At 31.1% G+C, this 19,266-nt stretch overlaps 8 protein-coding genes across 12 annotated transcripts; 4 read left to right on the forward strand and 4 right to left on the reverse strand.

Moving 5' to 3' along the window:
• Nucleotides 1-1,863: 1,863 nt before the first annotated feature.
• LOC124500117 (uncharacterized) lies at nt 1,864-4,668 on the forward strand. 2 transcript variants are annotated; one of them, XM_047064158.2, is made up of 4 exons: nt 1,864-2,710; nt 2,790-2,941; nt 4,090-4,513; nt 4,584-4,668. In XM_047064158.2, the coding sequence occupies exons 2-4, from the start codon at nt 2,877-2,879 to the stop codon at nt 4,611-4,613; spliced, it is 519 nt and encodes a 172-aa protein (XP_046920114.2). In that variant the 5' UTR covers nt 1,864-2,710; nt 2,790-2,876; the 3' UTR covers nt 4,614-4,668. The 2 variants fall into 2 exon arrangements, with proteins under 2 accessions (XP_046920114.2, XP_075585004.1); XM_075728889.1 differs by lacking the exon at nt 1,864-2,710 and having other exon boundaries at nt 2,788-2,941.
• On the reverse strand, nt 4,519-5,668 carry LOC124500118 (vesicle-associated membrane protein 8). Its single transcript, XM_047064159.2, has 4 exons — nt 5,313-5,668; nt 5,178-5,239; nt 4,876-5,108; nt 4,519-4,810 (listed from the first exon to the last, which is right to left on the reverse strand). Exons 1-4 carry the CDS (start codon nt 5,367-5,369, stop codon nt 4,791-4,793), a joined length of 372 nt encoding a protein of 123 aa, XP_046920115.1. The 5' UTR covers nt 5,370-5,668; the 3' UTR covers nt 4,519-4,790.
• Nucleotides 5,669-5,749: 81 nt separating this feature from the next.
• Nucleotides 5,750-6,201, forward strand: LOC142597332 (uncharacterized). The gene has a single exon (XM_075728625.1). The coding sequence runs from the start codon at nt 5,879-5,881 to the stop codon at nt 6,170-6,172; it is 294 nt and encodes a 97-aa protein (XP_075584740.1). The 5' UTR covers nt 5,750-5,878; the 3' UTR covers nt 6,173-6,201.
• Nucleotides 6,200-7,309, reverse strand: LOC124500119 (uncharacterized). Its single transcript, XM_075728624.1, has 2 exons — nt 6,737-7,309; nt 6,200-6,667 (listed from the first exon to the last, which is right to left on the reverse strand). Exons 1-2 carry the CDS (start codon nt 6,957-6,959, stop codon nt 6,426-6,428), a joined length of 465 nt encoding a protein of 154 aa, XP_075584739.1. The 5' UTR covers nt 6,960-7,309; the 3' UTR covers nt 6,200-6,425.
• A 173-nt stretch (nt 7,310-7,482) lies between these two features.
• Nucleotides 7,483-9,533, reverse strand: rngo (DNA damage inducible 1 homolog rngo). 2 transcript variants are annotated; one of them, XM_075736087.1, is made up of 2 exons: nt 7,967-9,533; nt 7,483-7,891 (listed from the first exon to the last, which is right to left on the reverse strand). In XM_075736087.1, the coding sequence occupies exons 1-2, from the start codon at nt 9,129-9,131 to the stop codon at nt 7,716-7,718; spliced, it is 1,341 nt and encodes a 446-aa protein (XP_075592202.1). In that variant the 5' UTR covers nt 9,132-9,533; the 3' UTR covers nt 7,483-7,715. The 2 variants fall into 2 exon arrangements, with proteins under 2 accessions (XP_075592202.1, XP_046920113.2); XM_047064157.2 differs by having other exon boundaries at nt 7,483-7,897; nt 7,967-9,519.
• A 221-nt stretch (nt 9,534-9,754) lies between these two features.
• Nucleotides 9,755-12,241, forward strand: LOC124500114 (uncharacterized). Its single transcript, XM_047064156.2, has 2 exons — nt 9,755-10,330; nt 10,401-12,241. The coding sequence occupies exons 1-2, from the start codon at nt 10,249-10,251 to the stop codon at nt 11,966-11,968; spliced, it is 1,650 nt and encodes a 549-aa protein (XP_046920112.2). The 5' UTR covers nt 9,755-10,248; the 3' UTR covers nt 11,969-12,241.
• A 670-nt stretch (nt 12,242-12,911) lies between these two features.
• On the forward strand, nt 12,912-15,197 carry LOC124494582 (formimidoyltransferase-cyclodeaminase). Its single transcript, XM_047057782.2, has 5 exons — nt 12,912-13,173; nt 13,240-13,589; nt 13,665-14,558; nt 14,614-14,851; nt 14,916-15,197. The coding sequence occupies exons 1-5, from the start codon at nt 13,120-13,122 to the stop codon at nt 15,069-15,071; spliced, it is 1,692 nt and encodes a 563-aa protein (XP_046913738.2). The 5' UTR covers nt 12,912-13,119; the 3' UTR covers nt 15,072-15,197.
• A 190-nt stretch (nt 15,198-15,387) lies between these two features.
• On the reverse strand, nt 15,388-17,572 carry LOC124494589 (uncharacterized). Of its 3 annotated transcripts, none has more exons than XM_075736090.1 (6): nt 16,958-17,572; nt 16,719-16,891; nt 16,099-16,615; nt 15,988-16,034; nt 15,826-15,845; nt 15,388-15,767 (listed from the first exon to the last, which is right to left on the reverse strand). In XM_075736090.1, the coding sequence occupies exons 3-6, from the start codon at nt 16,492-16,494 to the stop codon at nt 15,535-15,537; spliced, it is 696 nt and encodes a 231-aa protein (XP_075592205.1). In that variant the 5' UTR covers nt 16,495-16,615; nt 16,719-16,891; nt 16,958-17,572; the 3' UTR covers nt 15,388-15,534. The 3 variants fall into 3 exon arrangements, with proteins under 3 accessions (XP_075592205.1, XP_075592206.1, XP_075592203.1); XM_075736091.1 differs by having other exon boundaries at nt 16,099-16,539; nt 16,958-17,151; XM_075736088.1 differs by lacking the exon at nt 16,719-16,891 and having other exon boundaries at nt 15,988-16,033; nt 16,098-16,539; nt 16,958-17,154.
• Between the last annotated feature and the right edge of the window lie 1,694 nt (nt 17,573-19,266).

A 19,266-nucleotide genomic window follows, 5' to 3' on the forward strand; every position in this document is an offset into this window, starting at 1 on the left:
ATTATTTGATTCATGAATTTCTCTCATCGTATAGTAATAAAATATGGGAATAAAGACAACTACAACAACAAAAGAAAAGAAAAACCATTGAATTCAATGACACTCAATGGTGGATCCATTCAAAATTGTCATTAAATATTTATATCGCAATGTATATGATATGCACAATTCCATTATAAAGTCATAGCATGAATTGTATTGAAATCGATAAATTTTCGAATTTTTTAAACGCTTTTTAATATCCATTATCAATGGAAAATAAAATTTTCGATTAATGATCTTAATGAAGAAAAACATAAAAACGAAACAAATACATTTCATCATATCATGTGATTCATCATCATCGTTATAACGTTGTCGTCGTACTCAAAATATTTAATTTCCGATTGACAAGTCAATGCAATGTATTTTCATTATTAGAGACCAGAGACAGTGCTGTTATCAAAACATTTCTATTGACATGAATAAATGATTTTCTACATGAATATTTTCCTTAGAATTCCTTTTTTCTTGTCGATTCTTTTTCAAATTCTTTGAATTTTACAAATTCAATGACAACAACAACAACAACAACGATAACAATCACCGAAAAAAGCATTTCAAACATTTCATTCAAATAACAACAACAACAACAACCAACGCATAAAAAAAACAATTCAACTTTGTTGGCCATATGTTGTTTGTTGTTTTTATCATGTGTTTCATTCATTCATTCATCACCAACATCATTTTGTTCAGTGAAAAAGTCTTGTTTTTTCAACCGGACAATCAAACACCAAAAAAAGTACAATTCCATTAGTGGTGTAGTGAAACAAAACAAAACAAAACAAAAAAAATATCCGATCACTTGATGCTGTATACGTAAGCCAATTTTAGAATTTAATTCAATTCGAAGCCTTTTCTGGTTTTTTTGTTTAATATTTCCCGTCATTGTCGATTTTTACCCTCCTCTTGCACTCATCCCCAAATCATCAATAGACTGTGGAAAAAGAAATTTTCTTTAGAAAAAGAAAAATTTTTGATAAAAATTCGAATGACAAACATTTTTTGATTCTGATGGCCATTGTTCAATGTGATTTTCTCGCTTGACAACAACAACAACATCATCAACAACAACATCAACAATGAGAGAAAATCATGAAAAAAGTGTCATTTCCTGGAAATCCATTTATTTAAAAAATGGAAAAAAATCGAAAGAAAAAGAATTGAAAAATAACATCTTTTTTCATTGGCACGATCCATATTTTTTTCATAAATATTGAATCGGAAAAATAAATTTTTTTCGTTCGTTAACGATAAGGAATTCACTTGATTTGCCCATTGGGAAAAAATCGGTATGTATATGATTCATTAGAATTTTCATTTCATTTTGTTTTACATTTTTCTTCCAGCTTAAGAATGGATGAATTTTGAAACAGAATTTCGTGCATCGAATTTTTTTTTCGTTTTGTTCTTTCTCACCATATTCAGGAGATAATCGAGATGAACAATTAATCATTTTTTATCTTTTTTCTAATGTTTATTATACGTGAAATGATTTTCAACACAAATCCGCAACACTCACTCATCATCAATCGATATGGGAAAAATTATTCAAGTGAAAAATGAAATGATATCTTCTTGGTTTTGCTATTGGACATTTGGCTACACACAATCCACATATTGAATTTATTGTTATCGATAAAAAAGAAAACTTTTGCATCTTTATTGACACCAACTTTTGATGATGATGAGAAAAATGTGAAAAAGTGATTTATATTTTTAAAGACCTTTTTTAAAGATTGAGTGAAATCAAAGACTTTGAAAATAATTCTTTTCAAGTTTTCAAGCGATTTGGAAAGAATGAAAATTCACTTTCTTCGTATTGTTGCTGTTGTCTATCTTTTGTGAAGCTTGATTGATTCTTTTCATGCATTAGGAATTTTCATATATTTTTTTTGCCAAATTGAAAATCAAGACAAAAAGAGCATTCGAATTCGTCGAATATAAAAAACCGGAGATCCTGAATTTTTTTTTGAAGCTTAGCAAAAATGGAATTTTTCATTCTACAGACAATTTAAATCAATGAAAAATAGATTGGCATCACTGACTCGTCAACAACAGTGAACAACAACACCATAAATGGCACAATTATCATCATCATTTATTATTGGCCATCAAAATATAAAACAGAAACCTTTTTCTTTTACCATATACATCGACATTGTTATTTAACGGATCGATGATTAGATCCTGCTGCTGTCGCTGGTAGACAAATGATTAGTATAACAGAAAAAAATTGGAACAAAAAACAAAGATAACCGACAACAACAGAAAAAAATTGATAACCGTATCGAAACGATGATGATGATGATAATGATGATGAAAAAACGGGGATTTTTAAACTATGGTTCAATGACGATAATGATGATGATGATGATGATCGAATCTTTGAAATGATTTTTAATTACAATTTAGAGAACAGAAAAAGAAACTATCAAAATCTTTGAAATTATTTGACTGAAAGTGAATCTAGTAATTTTTTTCTTTCTCCGTCAAGATATGATCATCATCGGTCGGTTGGTATAATGAAATCGATAACAACAACAATTACGACAACAGCTGCTTTGTTTTTTTTTCACTTATTGATAATGAACCAATGAATTGAATAATTTGAATTTTTTTTCAACAACAACGACGACGATGATGAAGAAAAAACTGATTTTTTCGGGTAAAGAGTTGATTATTTATTTTTTTTGGCCAATTTGTTTTTCGTTGATTTCACAATTTTTTCTCTATTCATTTAACAGTGACAACAGCCGTTGTTTCTACTTGAAATGAAATGAATGAAAAAAATTCTTAAAAGTTAAAAAACTCCGTTACGCACAGAAAAACAAATGGAGAAGGAGAAAGCCAAAAGTATAAAATTCTTGGAATCAACGATGGTTGGTGGATTGAATGAGTGAGTTAATTTTTAAAACTTTTTTTTGCCGCTTTTGTACCATGTAATTATCGTTGTTGTTGCTATAAATTGATTCATTCAAATCGATTAATGTGCGGTGATTGAATTGCCATTATTTTTGTTCGATGATAATGTTAATCGATTGACATTTTGTGTTTGGCTGACAGACAGATTGTGTGTGTGTTTCTGAATTCAAATGACAATTGTTCAATGTTTTTATCGTAAAAAAATTCAATTTTCAATAGCTAAATGAATCAAAGAGATATTTGAAACGAAAAAGTGAAATTGTTACCTCCAAAAAAAAAAACGATGATAAATTAACAACAACAATGAAAAAGACTGATGATGATGATCAACAAGTTTGGTGAATGATTGACTTGACTTGAAGATGAATGAATGACACTGACAAACAATTGGATCATTACCAAATGTGTGATTGACATTTTTGTTTTTCTTCATATATAGATAGAAACATAATAATTTGAAACCATGAAAATTGTGTCTGAAACCTGTACAATGGCACAATTTGATGGCCATCTCCAGTAACAGCGACCAAATGATCATCACCAGTTTTTTGTTGTTCGTTATTTATTTGTGCAATGATGAGTGTCACACTAGTATTTAGATCTTTTATCTTTATTTATTATTCCATATGTGATTTTGTTATCTTTATTTTATTTAGACGAAAAAAATTACCGAAAAAAATGAAAATTGACATTTTACAATGAGAGACATGTGTGTGTGTTATTGTGTTTTTGTGTCATTCATTCAGTCAGTCAATAAGTTAGTTTAGTTTGAATGTCGATGATCCCGATGAAACATGTGAACAACAGCGACAGCAACGGTAAATGAGGGGAAGGGAAAAAATTCAAATTGATGATCATCATTCAATTTGTCTTGTCGAAAGTGACTTTTTTGTCTGTATGTCTGTGTTTTTTAAATAACGAAACAAAAACTTATTCGTTATTGATATCTAAAAACAAATTTTTTTCTTGCCATTCTTCATTTCATTTGTGGTCCTTTGGTGGTGGTGTTGTGAAAAAAATGTTTTCATCAAAATTCTATTCATCATCATCAACATCATCATCATTGACAGTGACATTTCAAAAATCCACATGGTTAATAATAATAACAATAATTTTTTGTAGAATTCGATCATCATCAACTATATTATTTGGTGGTGTAAAAATGGTACCGAAATTTCTACCAAGAGTTGTTGCTGGTTTCTATAGTTTACATCCAGCATATGAAACTGATATACCGGCACCAATTGCATCGATGGCGGCATCAAAACCAAAATTCGTTATCACTTCTGCTGCTTCAACATTTAGTCATAATAAAAATAACTATCAACAATATCCTGGTCAACAACAACAACAACAAATAGTGAAATATCATCATGAACCACCAATGATGGTCAAATATAGAAAACCAATAAATCATCAAAATCAATATAAAAAATATCACCAGATCAGACTTGATCCACATATCATCAATAATTACATGTTGCTTGCACGAAAATTGGCCATTTATTATGGAACGAAATATCAATATTCTGTTGATATACTCTATGTATGTTGATGATTGATTGATTCAAAGTTTTTTTCTTTATTCAAATTTATCATTTCTGTTGTTTTTTCAGGATCAAATTTTACGAATCATGTTTGATTAAATTGTAAGTGAAAATTATTCCATTTTTTTACAAAAATTAAAATTCCTGGCAGACACGGAATCGTATATGGAAAATATATAGCATATTAGGGTAATAATCGAAAGAAAATCCAATAAAAAAAAATATCGAACCAGACAGCGGACACAACAACAAGATATGCGCAAACATGATCGGGTATCATTTCGAAGTTACTGAAACTAGAATTGAGAAAAAAGAAATAAAGTGAATTGACAATATCTATGTGCAAATTACGAAAACATACCAATTATGATGATCAATATAATGGCCACAACAACACCGATAATAATGTTGAGCTTCATATTTTGCCACCACATTTTTCGTTGTACACGCCGAGCACCAGCACGAAATTCAGTAGAATATTCTGATAAATGTTCTGAACGATCCTGTAAATTATCTAGATTTGATCCACGTTGCATTATTTTATCGATATTCATTTGCATTATATTCGATACTTCTTCAACATGTTCTTGAAGCCTTGATGATTGCAATGAAAAAAATTATGAAAATGTCCATTTACAATGTCCATTAGCATGTTAATATTACCTTTCTATTTTTTCCTCTTTTTTATTTTGTGTAGATGACGGCGATTCATCTGGGTTTTTCATCTATCGTACACAATTATAGAACGAAGAAAAAATCAGAAAAATTCTCAATTTTTTTCTCGAGTTCCAAACTTACGTTTACAGGTGTATATCCTCCTTCATTATTATTGCTGTTTGGTGCCGAAGAAGACATTGTGATGTGTTTTTTATATCAAAACAAAAATCAATTTTTATTCAAAGGAAGAAAATTGAGCAGCAACCAAAGTTTTCAAATTGTTGTTGTTGTCTTGTTCAATTTAACAAATAAAATCAATAAAATGAAATGACAAAGCCGTTGTTGATCATCAAAGAAATATTTTTCAAAATTGATAACTTTCGTTTTATATGATATATACTTGATCAAATGCGAGAAGGAGTTACATACCATCTCCTCAAAAAAAAATTAAACATAAACAAAAAAACAAAAAAATATTGCAACCAAAAATACGAAAATACACATCTGTCAGTTGATGAAAGCGTCATGCTTGTTATGTAGAGCACATTTTCTTGTTTTGATTTTTTGATTTCAAAAATTCTCGCCAATTATTTGAATAACAAAACATTTTGTTATCTTATCAATTATCTTATTTATGAGCCATATAAGTCCTATCATTCGAATGGCATAGCAATGGATAAATAATCGAACTAGAGACAACAAAAACAATGTCTAAACGAAAAATCTCAACGACGAATTTTCTTTGCCTAATAACTCTGGCCATGATTATAAAACCAAGTCAAGGATATTGTTGTCATCGTGTTCGTATCTATAATTGTTCTGGTACTGATGAATTACAAACATTGTGCCCAGATTGTACTGAACCAACACCATGGTGTGGTGTAACCGAATGTAATTTAATCGGTTGTAATTGTTTTGGTTGTCGTGAGCAAAAACAATACACACGAATCGATAATTTGGCCATAACCGATAATGATGATCCGATAAATCATTTTCAATGAAAAAAGGAACCTAGAAGGAAGAAAAAAATTGTTTTGCAAATGATTTTATTTGAAAATTTATCGAGAAAAAGAATTTTTCTTCTAACTTCTACTACAAAAAATTTACGTAATTCTCTACAAGAATCATTCAACTATTAATTTGATTTTTCGTTTGTTTTATTCAATAATGGAATTTTTTTGGTCGTCAACAAATTCATGATGATGATGAATTTTCAATGATGATTGATGATGATTTTTTTGGTTTGAATTTAATTTAATATTTATTTCCTTTTGTCTGTGTTGATGATGGATAAATTGACGATGACGATGATGATGGATCAATCATTTGATTTCGTTTAACTGCTAATCCACGTAATATATCTCGACTTTTATGTTTTTTACTCAAGTCTCTTTTAATCTGACTAAATGATGTTAATGGTAATGATTGTTCAATTAGCCATGATGGTATAAGCCACCCTGAATGTAACATTGATGGATTTAGATAATCATCTGAGCCTTTGGAATAATTAATTAAACGTTGGGAATTATTTACAGTAAAAATTTCAAATTGATTTCAACACTTACTAAATGAAATTTTGCGTAAAACATCTGGATTATTATTGTTGTTAATGATTCGTGGCAATTCTTCACCACCAACACCAGTGAATATGATTCCACCATCATTATCACTCAAACTACCATAAAATGGCGATGCATCCGCCATCAATGTGAATAGAAACGATGAACAAATCAAACCAAAATAAATTGTCATCATCATTGATTGATAATTATTCGTAGCCATTATCATTATTATGTTGATGATAAAAAATGAACAAAACGTTTTGGTTTAGCCGAAAAATAAAAATCCAAACAGGCCAGAAAATAATGTCCGATATTTATAGGCATTTATCAACAGTAGAATTCCACACCGACACCTGCGTCTTTTGTGAAAAAGTAAAGAAAGATTCATTTCCGATGTTTATCATATAAACGTTGTTGACGTTAATTCACTATTCATGTATGTAATTATTATTATTTACACGGGACAAGAGATATATTACGGATATTTCTTTTTCATATTAGCATAAGTCATATGAATATTTACACACACACACAGAGAAAATGATTTGATGTAATTAAATTAATGAAATAAAAATCTCTATATTTAGAATATTGATATATGAAAGAATGATGTTTGTTTGTTGATATGCGAAACATAAATATCCAATTTTTTGCCATCTAAATATTCATTATTATCTTTCTATTTGTTCTCGGTGTTGGATCAAATTAAATTGAGAGAATCAGTGGTAATAATGATGAAAAGGTAATGATAATAATAAACTTGTGAATCATTTTATTCCATTAGAAAATAGGCTTCTTGTATCAAAATAGCAGAAGAAAAATAAATCGGATGAAATTCAATAAAATTAATTTTGAACCCTTAATCCATAATTCATAATATGTTACATTAAAAAATTATTAAATATAATAATATAATGAAATATATTGGCTACTTGTGTGTCATAGTTTTTAGTAAAATTTGAATATTTTGTCATCGTCATCATCATTTGAGATTATCCGGAACAATTATCGATTTGGCAAACAATGCTGCAATTGCTTGATTTTTATCTCCATTGAATGTATCCAATTCGATAATCACCTGTTCACGTTTGAATCCCATTGATACTAATTCCTGGATATCTGCTTCTGAATGACGTGATCCAGTACTACTATTGCTACCTGACCCTTTGTGGAAAAAAAATAAAATAAAATCATGTGGATTTATCAAAAAATTTTCATCTTTCAAAAACATACTTGATTGATGGCCAGAAGTGGATGGAGTTTGAGCTGATCCACCACTACTATTCGTCATTGGTGATGATTCTTTCAATGATTCTTGTATAGCTTTTTGTACATCATCCTGGGCTAAATCTTCATTCATATTTAAACGTGCAAATTTCGGTATTTCACTTTCAGAAAGAAACGGTGTTTCCGTTCCTGTGGTACCGATACGTAAAACATTTGATTTGAGATCAATGGAACATTGATAACGACGAAGCATATCTAAACCAAGTAACATATCCATTGGTTGATGTTCAAGAATAGTGAATGAACATGGTACAAATACGCCGTTTATTTCCAATTGCACAAGATGAATTTTGCCCAAAATTCGTTGTGTACCAACACCACGTGCAATACCGGACCAACGATTATCAATCAATCGGAGAATATTACAACGTTCGGCACATGCTTTACTCATGATTGTTGATTGTGCACCGGAATCGACAAAAGCTTTGATTGGAAATCCATTCACCTTACAATTAATGTATAACATGGCAACTTCAGCAAAACTTTCGGGCAAATATTCCATAGCTGTTTCCATGTTGGAATCAATTTGTTGTCGTCGTATCTCTTCAGCAATCATTCGCTGGGCTTCCGAATCAAATGGATCGGCTAACAACATTCGGATACGACGCTGATCTTCTTTGGCTCGTGCTTCCTGTTGTATACGAAGCGTTTTAGCAAATTCTTCAATTCCTTTATCGAATGCTTCAGCTAAACGTGGATTATTTACTCGTAAAGTTGCCACTTGTTCTGGATTCGAACGAAGTGTAGCGAAAATATTTTCAGCTTCACGCCGCTCATTTTGAACAAGATGATTGGGCACTTGAATGGATGAAAAATCTAATTGAGGTAATTGTTGTTGTTGTTGTTGTTGTCCAAGAAAACCGGCATTATTCATCATTGTTTGACCACCACGTCCATCTTTCACCAATAACATATCACCATCTTGAACACCATAAAATGACAATGTTTTATTAGATTCTTGTAAAAGTTTTCCATTGAAAAAGATTGACATATTCATTGAATCAATATTTGTTTCTAATGAACATAATGCTTTGAAATTCTCCAATTCCATATCACCGGACACATCAAGATGAATAATCAAATCGGTCAAAGTAGTGATTGTCAATTTCATTTTTTTCAAATCAAAATATCATTCAATTGAACTGTGAATTTTCTATAGAGCAGACTATAAAGAAATGATGAAAAAAGTAAACAACTTTGTTTCGAGAATGGATGTCGTAGTGAGTAGAGAATCAAAAAATCATCATCTAACACGATGCATACTGATGATGATGATGATGATTATAATCAAGACCTTTTTTGATTAGTGAAAATGGCAGAAATAGTAATACGGAATAAATTTCGCGGCCAAGTTGAAATTTTATGAATAAAATGATTCGAGAGAGAAATCCTTTCGTATTCTTGAAGGCCTCGACGACGATCGTCGAAGATGATAATGATTTTATACTTTAGATTTTTTTTTCTTTATTGACAAAAGAAAACGTAGTTTTTTTGGCAATGGGGCAATGTTGTTGAACTTGATGGTAATAATGATGATGAGGAGGAGGCCAATAGAGAGGGGAAAAGAGCAAGAAGAAATGTATGAAAAATACAAGGCCGGTTTATTGGTTATATAACTTTCGACGTATAAAATTGAAAAAAAAAATTTTCCATTCATTCATTCATTTAAAATAAATGAAAGAATATGGAGAACAACTTTTCATTTATAAACTAGGCATCTATTTCGTCATCTATGAATGGGAAAAGAGTGTGTGTTTTTGTGATGAATATATTTTGTTTTTTTTTTGTTACAAATTGTATCGATGGACTCGCAAATTTTCCGCGTATAACACTTTATAGTGTTCTTCGATAATGAATTGATTGTTATATCAAATTTTGAGAATTTCATTTTCCGAAACAACAATAGTTCGGGAATTTAGAACAAAATTATAACATTGTTTTTATTTATTAGTTCATAGATTTTGAGTTAAAATTTTCGTTCAACCAACTTGATCGATCAATGGATGGACCCACTAGCTCATCAAATGATATCATCATAATCAACATTGTTTTTCTCTCTTCTGGATATTTATTGTGATAAATTTTACAAATTATGAATGAATGAAATGACTTTAAAGTCAACTGTGTCATCATCATCATAACCTAAGTGATTTTGATTCAATCAATTATTCGTACTTGAAAAGAAAATTGTTGGAAAAAAAATTGTTGCGATTATTTCATTATATTAAATGTCTACTATGAGCAATGTGAACACACCATCAACATTTCCATCATCAGCATCAATGACAATGACAAATAAAAATGAAATTGGCAAGTTTTAAAATTTGACAAAAGTTGAAATTTTCTCATCTAATTTGTATTCATTTTTCCACACTAATAGATTATCAAACAAACATGAACGGAATAAATACGGCTAGCAACAATAATAATGGCTATGAATCATCGTCATCTAATAATAATACAAAAAATGACACAAATATTGATTTTGCAAATAATAATTCAGCTACAACTGCTGGTGGTGATTCTGCTAATGCTTTAACATCAGCTACAACTACTACTGCAACGACATCCAATAATAATCCAACATCATCAAGTGGTTCAAACAACAATGATAATTCATCCAACAACAACAACAATAATAACCAACAAGATGATGTATGTAGAGATTATCTACGTAATGTTTGCCGTCGTGGTAAATCATGCCGTTATAAACATCCAGATGTTAATGATAGCGAAATGATGAAAAATAAAGATCCATACGTATTCTGTCATGATTTTCAGAATCGTGAATGTCGTAGAGATAATTGTCGATTTTTACATTGTACTAAACAAGAAGAAGAAATATATCGTAATACCGGAAAATTACCACCACATATACAGGCTCAATATCCACCAGATGAACGTAATATTGCTCCAGTTTGCAAAGATTTTCTTAACAATACATGTCGTCGTGGTCCACGATGTAAATATCGTCATCCATTACCGATGAATGATTCTTTTCATCAATATGGTCATCATCATCATCAACAACAACCACTTCATCATTCATCATCACCATCAAATCCTGTGGCACGTATTGGAAATCAATTCAATGGCCGTGGCGGTGGTGGTAATTATCCTAATTCACATATGGCCGATTATCCAACACATTATAGTCGAGCTGGATCCAATAGTGGTACAATGATGCCTTCAAATTATGGATCATATGATGCTTATGCCGATACAACGCCTCAAAATAAACGTAAACGTTATGATCCTCAATCATCGATGTATCATCATGAAAATAATGGTCCATATTCGGGAGCTTATCAGGAGCCACCACCCCCTCCACCACCACCACCATCTGGAAATGTTCGCAATACTTATGGAGGTGGTAATTCAATGCATGACACACCTTATGGTGCTAGTGGTGGTGCAGGTGGTTATCCAAACTCACAGCCACCACGTTCACAACAACCACCAACGATCGATTCATCAAGATCATATCTGGAGGAAGAAAATGCGGCATTACGACGACGTATTGATGATCTAAAGAAACAGGTGCAAGATTTATTGTCCACCAATGAATATTTGATGGAACAAATGAATCAGATACGTGCATCTGGACAGGCGGCCGTAGCAGCAGCATGTGGTGCACCACATGGATCAACATCAGTCGCATCATTACAACCACAACCAACGCCTGGTTCAGTACAATCGACCGCACCGATTGGTATGTCTGCACCGATAACCTTACAAGCACCGGCACAAGCAGCCGTTGCAATTGGTCCATTACCACCAGTTTCAATTGTATCATCGATAGCATCGATTTCATTGCCAACCGTATCGGCACCTGTAACATTGGTACCGAATAGTTCGGCAGCCGCCTATACACCATCGATGGCAACAATGCATTCTTCAAATCCGTGGCCTTTAGGTGTCGATCAATTACTGAAGAATGATCTTTAACAAAACAATTTCTGTATGGCTTTATCCAACTATATCACGCCATTTCCATCAATTCATTATTAACACCATTGCATAACCGATATATTGCAAATCATCATCATCATCATTTATTATTATTATTGAAATATATTAATCACTCAAAATTCATCCATTATCAACCAAAAAAAAAAAGAAAAGAAAACGAAACAAACATTCAAAAAAATCATTCAACCATCCATCATATATATTCATTAATTCATTTAAGAAAATAAAAACAAAACAAGTACCAAGAAATATACTATATTATCTGACATATTATGATGATAATCCATAGCGATATTCATAATTTATAATTCATATCATCAATTGTTGCTTATTATTTTTTGAATTATTTAGTAAAAGTCTACTATTACTCTTTCAAGGCAAATACCCACATGCACACATACCATAATTAATTCATTCTAATCAATTGATTGTTTTTCCCATACATACACACAAACACACAGTGAACAGTCAGAAAAGCATAAGAGAATATGGAAAAACCCCCTAAAACACACACACAGATAACCTTGTTTGTTTGATTACTTAACTATTCACATAGGGTTTTATTTTATTTTTTTTTTTAATTTGGATTATTATTATCCTTATTGCACCAATCACACACACACACACACACACAGACATTACAAATATTTTTATTTTCACAACCAAAAAAAATGTGAACATGTTTTTTTTTGGTTTGTTTGTTTGATGGGGAATGATGATGAATAATAATAATTTGAAAATGAAAATGAAACAACATCATTTTTTTACTAATTTCGTTTCGTTTATCAATTTTATCAATCATCAATACGGTGACAAGTTTGTTTTAATTTCATTCCTTCGTTCGATAAGTTATCCAAAAGAGCATCAAGTTTGAAAGAGAAAAAAATTTTTTTATCATCAACAATCTCAAGGTCCATCTATGATCGTTTTTTTGTTTTTTTCTTGGTTATAAAAAACTTGTTTCTGTTGTTAACAGTTAACGAGAAAGAGAGAGAGAAAAAAAAATTTAAAATCGGATGACATCTTTAAATTCCAGAAATATAAATTTCATCAAACATTAATAAAATTTTCAAATCAAAAGTATTTTCTTTTCATATCTTGATCATTCATTCATCATCTGCATCACCATGAAAAAAATCATTGAATGTGTACCGAATTTTTCCGAAGGTCGAAATCGTCAGGTATGATGAAATCGAGAATTTATTGATCGACAAAAATTTAATCTAATTTTTCTCTATCGATTTTAGATTATCGATGCAATTGCCAATGCAATTCGTTCGGTTCCCGGTGTCACACTGTTGGATGTAGATGCTGGCCAATCGACTAATCGTACCGTGTACACGTTTGTTGGTGATCCAGATACAGTAATTGATGGTGCATTAGCTGCTGCACATGTTGCACAGGAATTAATCGATATGAGTAAACATCATGGTGAACATAAACGATTAGGAGCAATGGATGTTTGTCCATTCATACCGGTCAGCGGTGTAACCATGGATGATTGTGTCGATTGTGCTGAGCGATGTGCCAAACGATTAGCATCGGAATTGAATATTCCCGTATATCTTTATGGTTTCGCTTCCAAACAGGATTATCGGTAAATTAATGTCGTTGTTTTCATTTTTTTTTCTTCACTTCATATTAATCACTTGCCATTCAAAACAAACATTAGACGAGAAGTACCACAAATTCGAAGTGGAGAATATGAAGGTCTTATGGAAAAATTGAAAGATCCATTATGGATGCCGGATTTCGGGCAACCAGTATTTAGACCAAAATGGGGAGCTTCGATTGTTGGTGCAAGAAAATTCTTGATTGCTTACAATGTAAATCTAGTATCGACGAAAGAACAAGCACATCGTATAGCATTGATGATTCGTTCAAATCGTATGGATGGTCAAAAAGGACGATTAGAAGGTGTACAGGCGATGGGTTGGTATTTGAAAGAACAAAATATATCCCAAGTTACAGTGAACATATTGGATTATGAAATCACATCCATACATCAGGTTTATGAAGAAGTTCGTAAAGAGAGTTTGAAATTAAAACTACCTGTAACCGGTAGTGAAATAGTTGGTCTTATACCATTGAAAGCTCTAATGGATGCAGCAGAATTTTATATTGAAAAAGAATCATTATTCGTGTTGGAAGAAGATCAAAAAATTCATTTGGCCATTAATCGATTGGGTTTGAATTCGATTGGAACATTCGATCCAAAAAAGCGTATCATTGAATATCTTATAAAAGAAGATGATCCAAATAAATTGGTGAATCAAACATTTGCCAATTTTTCATGGATGGTTGCTGATCGTACTAGTGCACCAGGTGGTGGATCAGTTGCAGCTGCTGTAGCATCACTGGGTTGTGGGTTATCATCAATGGTGGCTAAATTATCGTATGGCAAAAAAATGTTTGAACATACTGATACTCAAATGCGTCGCATAATACCCCCATTACATAATGCTGTAGCCAAATTTCTATCATTGGTCGATGAGGATACAAATTCATTCAATAAATATTTTGAAGCTCGTGCTTTACCACAAGATTGTCAAGAGAACATCAACAAGTGAGTATCACATATCATGTATATTGATGAATGATAAATTTGATTTCATTCATAGGCGAAAATTGGCAATGGAAGCCGGTCTTCGTCATGCCATCGAAATACCGATGACAACTGCAAGAATCATAACAAAATTATGGCCAATCATTGAAGAATTGGTGGAATTGTTTCATCTGCCTACCAGTAGTGATATATCAGTCAGTGTTCATTGTCTAAGAACCGCTGTATATGGTTGTGCGTATAATATATTCATCAATTTGAAAGAAACGGATAAAACATCGACACTTCGTGAAGAGGTAAATGAATTAAAGTTGAAATTATTCAATTAAATAATGTCTATACTTACATCAACTGATATAGATGGGCAACGAAATTCGTGGCCATATCGATATGGCTGAAAAAATGACGGAAAAAATTTTGGCTCGCGTTGAAGAACGAAATCCAATTATGAATACGATGGCTGATTTGGTTAACGATAATAAGCCAAGAACCGATAATGCTTTGGTTAATGGTTAATACTCATAAACACGATTCCCCCAATCTTTCCAAAACTTGTTACAGATTACACAAATGAAATAAAAGACAAATCCTACTAAGATTCATGATCATAAATAAATTTGCAGGTGCTTCATTTGAAAACCACTACTATCGACAGATGGTGCCATTTTATTTTTACCAGATCATTCAGATATGAAACTAAAAATGGTCATGGTCAATATGAATTGCTTTGGGTGATTCTGATCATAAAATTGAATTTTTTTTCATGTAATTCAGATAAAATAACATTTGGAAAGCCCAGAAATTGAGTCGATAAAAAAGAAAACAATGATGTAGGGACAATAGAATTTAATGATAATTCTTGTTCGAATTCAACGACTATTCACGCCATTTTGACCATCGAATGGTTGCAATGCTTGAAATTAGACATTTTACATGGTTTCATTTGGAACACAAACATTTGAACTATGGTGTGTATGTGTCAGGATAACAATTTGTTGTTGTTGGCCACAATCGTCGAAGACAATGTGATGAATGACTTATCCAATTGATTGATGTCATCATTGATCGTTTGTAATAGTTGGCAACTTGTTTGTAATAATTTTTGTGTGGACAACAAATTTCGAATGATTTGGCTATATTTCTTTTGGGCCATCAAATATGGTGAACAGGACACTTTGATTAAGTTTTGTTTAACATGTTCATTACTTTCCTCTGTAAATGTGTGAAATCAAATCAAATGGTCAAAAAATCAAAATAAACTAATACTTACTTAACAATGAATGTAAAAGGCTGCTTTCGAGAATGGCATTGAAATAAGTACATGGGCGAATGTATGATAAATGATAATCATAAAAAAAAGATTGATGAAATCAAATTAAACAGCAATCAAATTTGATTTGGATTATCATCGAACATAAATCATTCAACTTACGAATTACTACTTTGACGATGATGACAAGATGCCGTAGTCATGGAATCTGAAAATGGACAAAAAATTGCTCAAATAAATAATTGTTTCCATCAGTAATGTTTAAATTTACCTTTTTAAAGTGGGTCGATTTTTTGTCCCTGATGATTGAGGTATTGGTGATGAGATCGATGTCACACCTTTATAATCGTTTTTTTGTTTGTCATTTGCATATTGGTTTGTATTCTTTGTTGCATTCGTCTCGGTCATGTTGGGTCGTTCATGACCAATGGATTCGGAACTAGTGAATGATGTTTGTTTTACCTCACCAGCAGTGATATCTTCAGCCATTGGTAAAACATCATCAATAATTTGAACCTGATCAAGTTGGTCATCATTATCATCAGATTCGGAAGCTTCCCCGATAACGACAACGGCCGATAATTTATTATTGCTGTTGTCTTTACGATGTACCAATGTCCTCAATTCTTTGCCATTATTATTATTACGAACAGCAGATCGACGATGCATTGTTGTTATCAATGTTGGTAATGTTGTCTTGTCCGTCGTCGTCGTCTTCACAAATCACAAAATATACAAATTAGCGAAAATCAAACATACACACAGCAAGCGCAAACAAATAAGCGAATATCTTTGAATGAAAAAAATATGATGTAAGATGAATGAATCATGATAATGGCACAAATAAAAACTAAAGAAAAAACAATTTCAATAGAACAAAAGGAGACATTTACCGAATTGGGGAAAAAATGCTTGCTTGCGATATTTATTGGAGAAGTGTTATTGTCAGTATTTGCCAAGTTTTTTGTCTAGTCTTATTATTTGATGTGATTCGATGAAGATGATGATGATGTCCTGATTAGCTCAACCTGCTGCTTTTTACTCTCAGAGTAAAGGGATCGTAAAACTAACACCGATCATAATAATAATAAAAATAATGTGATGAAAAAAAAACACAACAAAAAGTAAATACCTTTGTGAAAAAAAATAAGCACCCCAAGGCCCAAACAGGAATACAAATCATCAAAATATCAACCGATGAATTCGAATGTTTTTTTTCTGTTTTGTTTATAACGATGTCGATATATATCACCTGATCAGTGTGCATATGCGTAAATTGGTAGGACGAATCATAAAATAATCGATTGTTGCAGCGATTATTAATTTCAATTTTTCTTTCTGTTTTCAAATAGATTAATTATAATTAATAATTGGCACAATTTTTCTTTTTAAAATTATTAAATTCATCACACACACACACACCGTAAAAAACAATGGTAGAATTTTTCTATTCTCAACACTTTTTTGTTCTAATTGCGAAAAAAATGAAATAATAATTAAACCACGAAAACAAAGAAAAATTATTGCATAAATCTGTTGGTAATCTGCTATCTTTGTCTTTCGATCGTGTTTATGAAATAATAATAATTAATAACAACAAAATATTGTGGCTAATCAACAAAACATTATCTCATGATGATGATGGTTATTATTTTAGTAAAAAGATGAAATGAAAGCGAAAATCTGTGAATATTTTTTTTTTTTTTTAATTTCATAGATATGATATCCATTTTATTCCAATCATCATCATCATCATTATTTCACTGTAGGACAAAAGGATAAAAATTTGAACAAAGAAAAACAAAAGATAAACAACAAAAATGTGTGCCAAGGGATATTGGAAAGTTGTTTTTGTTGTGTTGACCAATCATGCGCGTACAAAAGTCTTTTTTATGATCACAACAGCCGCCGGTCAAAGATGAATTGAATGATGAAAATAAATATATTTGAATTGTCCATCATCAACATATATATGATTTAAATGTGATCTCCAGTGAAGGTGGATGGATATATTCAATTCAATTCAATTTCAATCAAATCAATGAACGAATACATTTTTTTTTTTTGGTTTTCGTTTCGTTTGTCTTTCTGTGTTGTCAGTCCATTCCAACACCACAGTCAAATTCAAGTCAGTCAGATTTTTTTTCTTGATCATAAGATGCTCTGCTCATAAGTTTGATTGACAACATCATGCCGTGTGTGTGTGTGTGTGTAGATATATTGATGATGGACAATATATAATTGTATATTATGTAATGATAATCATCATCATCATTTTTGGCTATATAATGTAACCAACTGCTGCTGCTGTCAAAAAATGCTTTTTTCTCTCGAAAAAAATGTAGAAAAGAACAAAACAAAAATTCAAATCAAATTTAATTTAATCAGCAAATATAGAACGAGAGCACAGAACAAAACAAAATACTCTGTTTTGTCACTGAATGGTTCACATGCCTGTTTTTTTTTCTTGTTTTCGGAAAAATTTTTCCCGACATATTTTTCTTAGTTTTTTTTAAATAAATTTAATTAGGAAGTGTTGTTGCTGCAGATATTTTGAATCAATCATTATTTTTTTGGGGTGAATACGATTGAGTTGTATGTGTGTGTCATTCATTCGATGATTGGATAATCTACTTTCGATTTACTTTTTTTCATCATCATTATTAATAATGAATAAAAAAAATTGAAAATCATTCACCAACAACAAAAAAAAACAACATTTAAAAAGGTGTTCCAATATATAAAAATTCACAGTGGACAATGATGATTGATCGATTGGATGAAAAAAAAACATTCACGATTCATTTTTTCTTTCAGAAAAAAAATCACTGCTTAAACATTCAAATTATTGCGCCCAAATATTGTTGCTTTGCATGTGCGATAAAAATGATTCTTGGAAATTTTTTTTGGCATTCTATTATCATTTTCATTATTTCAATCATGATCAAGGATGAATTCACTGTATAAAAACAAGCTAGAATTGAATTGAAAACAATTGAATGGGTGGTGGTGGTAATGATGAGGGGAGGTAATTTAACTTGACTACTAAAATGGCCTCGAAATTACAAGCTATCAAAACAAAACAAAGCAAAACACGCCGAAAATAGCTCGTCGATCATCATCGTCATCATAATCGATTGAAAACGATGGATAAAATTGATCAATTTTTTCAAAATGATGAAAAATTTTTGAAAAGAAAAAATGATAATACTTTAAATGGAACAATAACATTGAAAATAAAATGATGATGATGATCATCATCATCATTATCTCATTTTGGTGTTTTTTCTCTCTTTGTTTGCAAGTCGAATCATTTTCTCTCTGAACAAGAAAAAATAAATTGAAAAAAAACATGATCTTCAACTAGATATCATTATGTGATGCCTAAATATATGTCATATCTTTCTTGTGCATTAAATAATAATAATGATTTTCGATCAA

Source organism: Dermatophagoides farinae, chromosome 2 (assembly GCF_024713945.1).
Source record: "Dermatophagoides farinae isolate YC_2012a chromosome 2, ASM2471394v1, whole genome shotgun sequence".
Lineage (NCBI taxonomy): Eukaryota > Metazoa > Arthropoda > Arachnida > Sarcoptiformes > Pyroglyphidae > Dermatophagoides > Dermatophagoides farinae.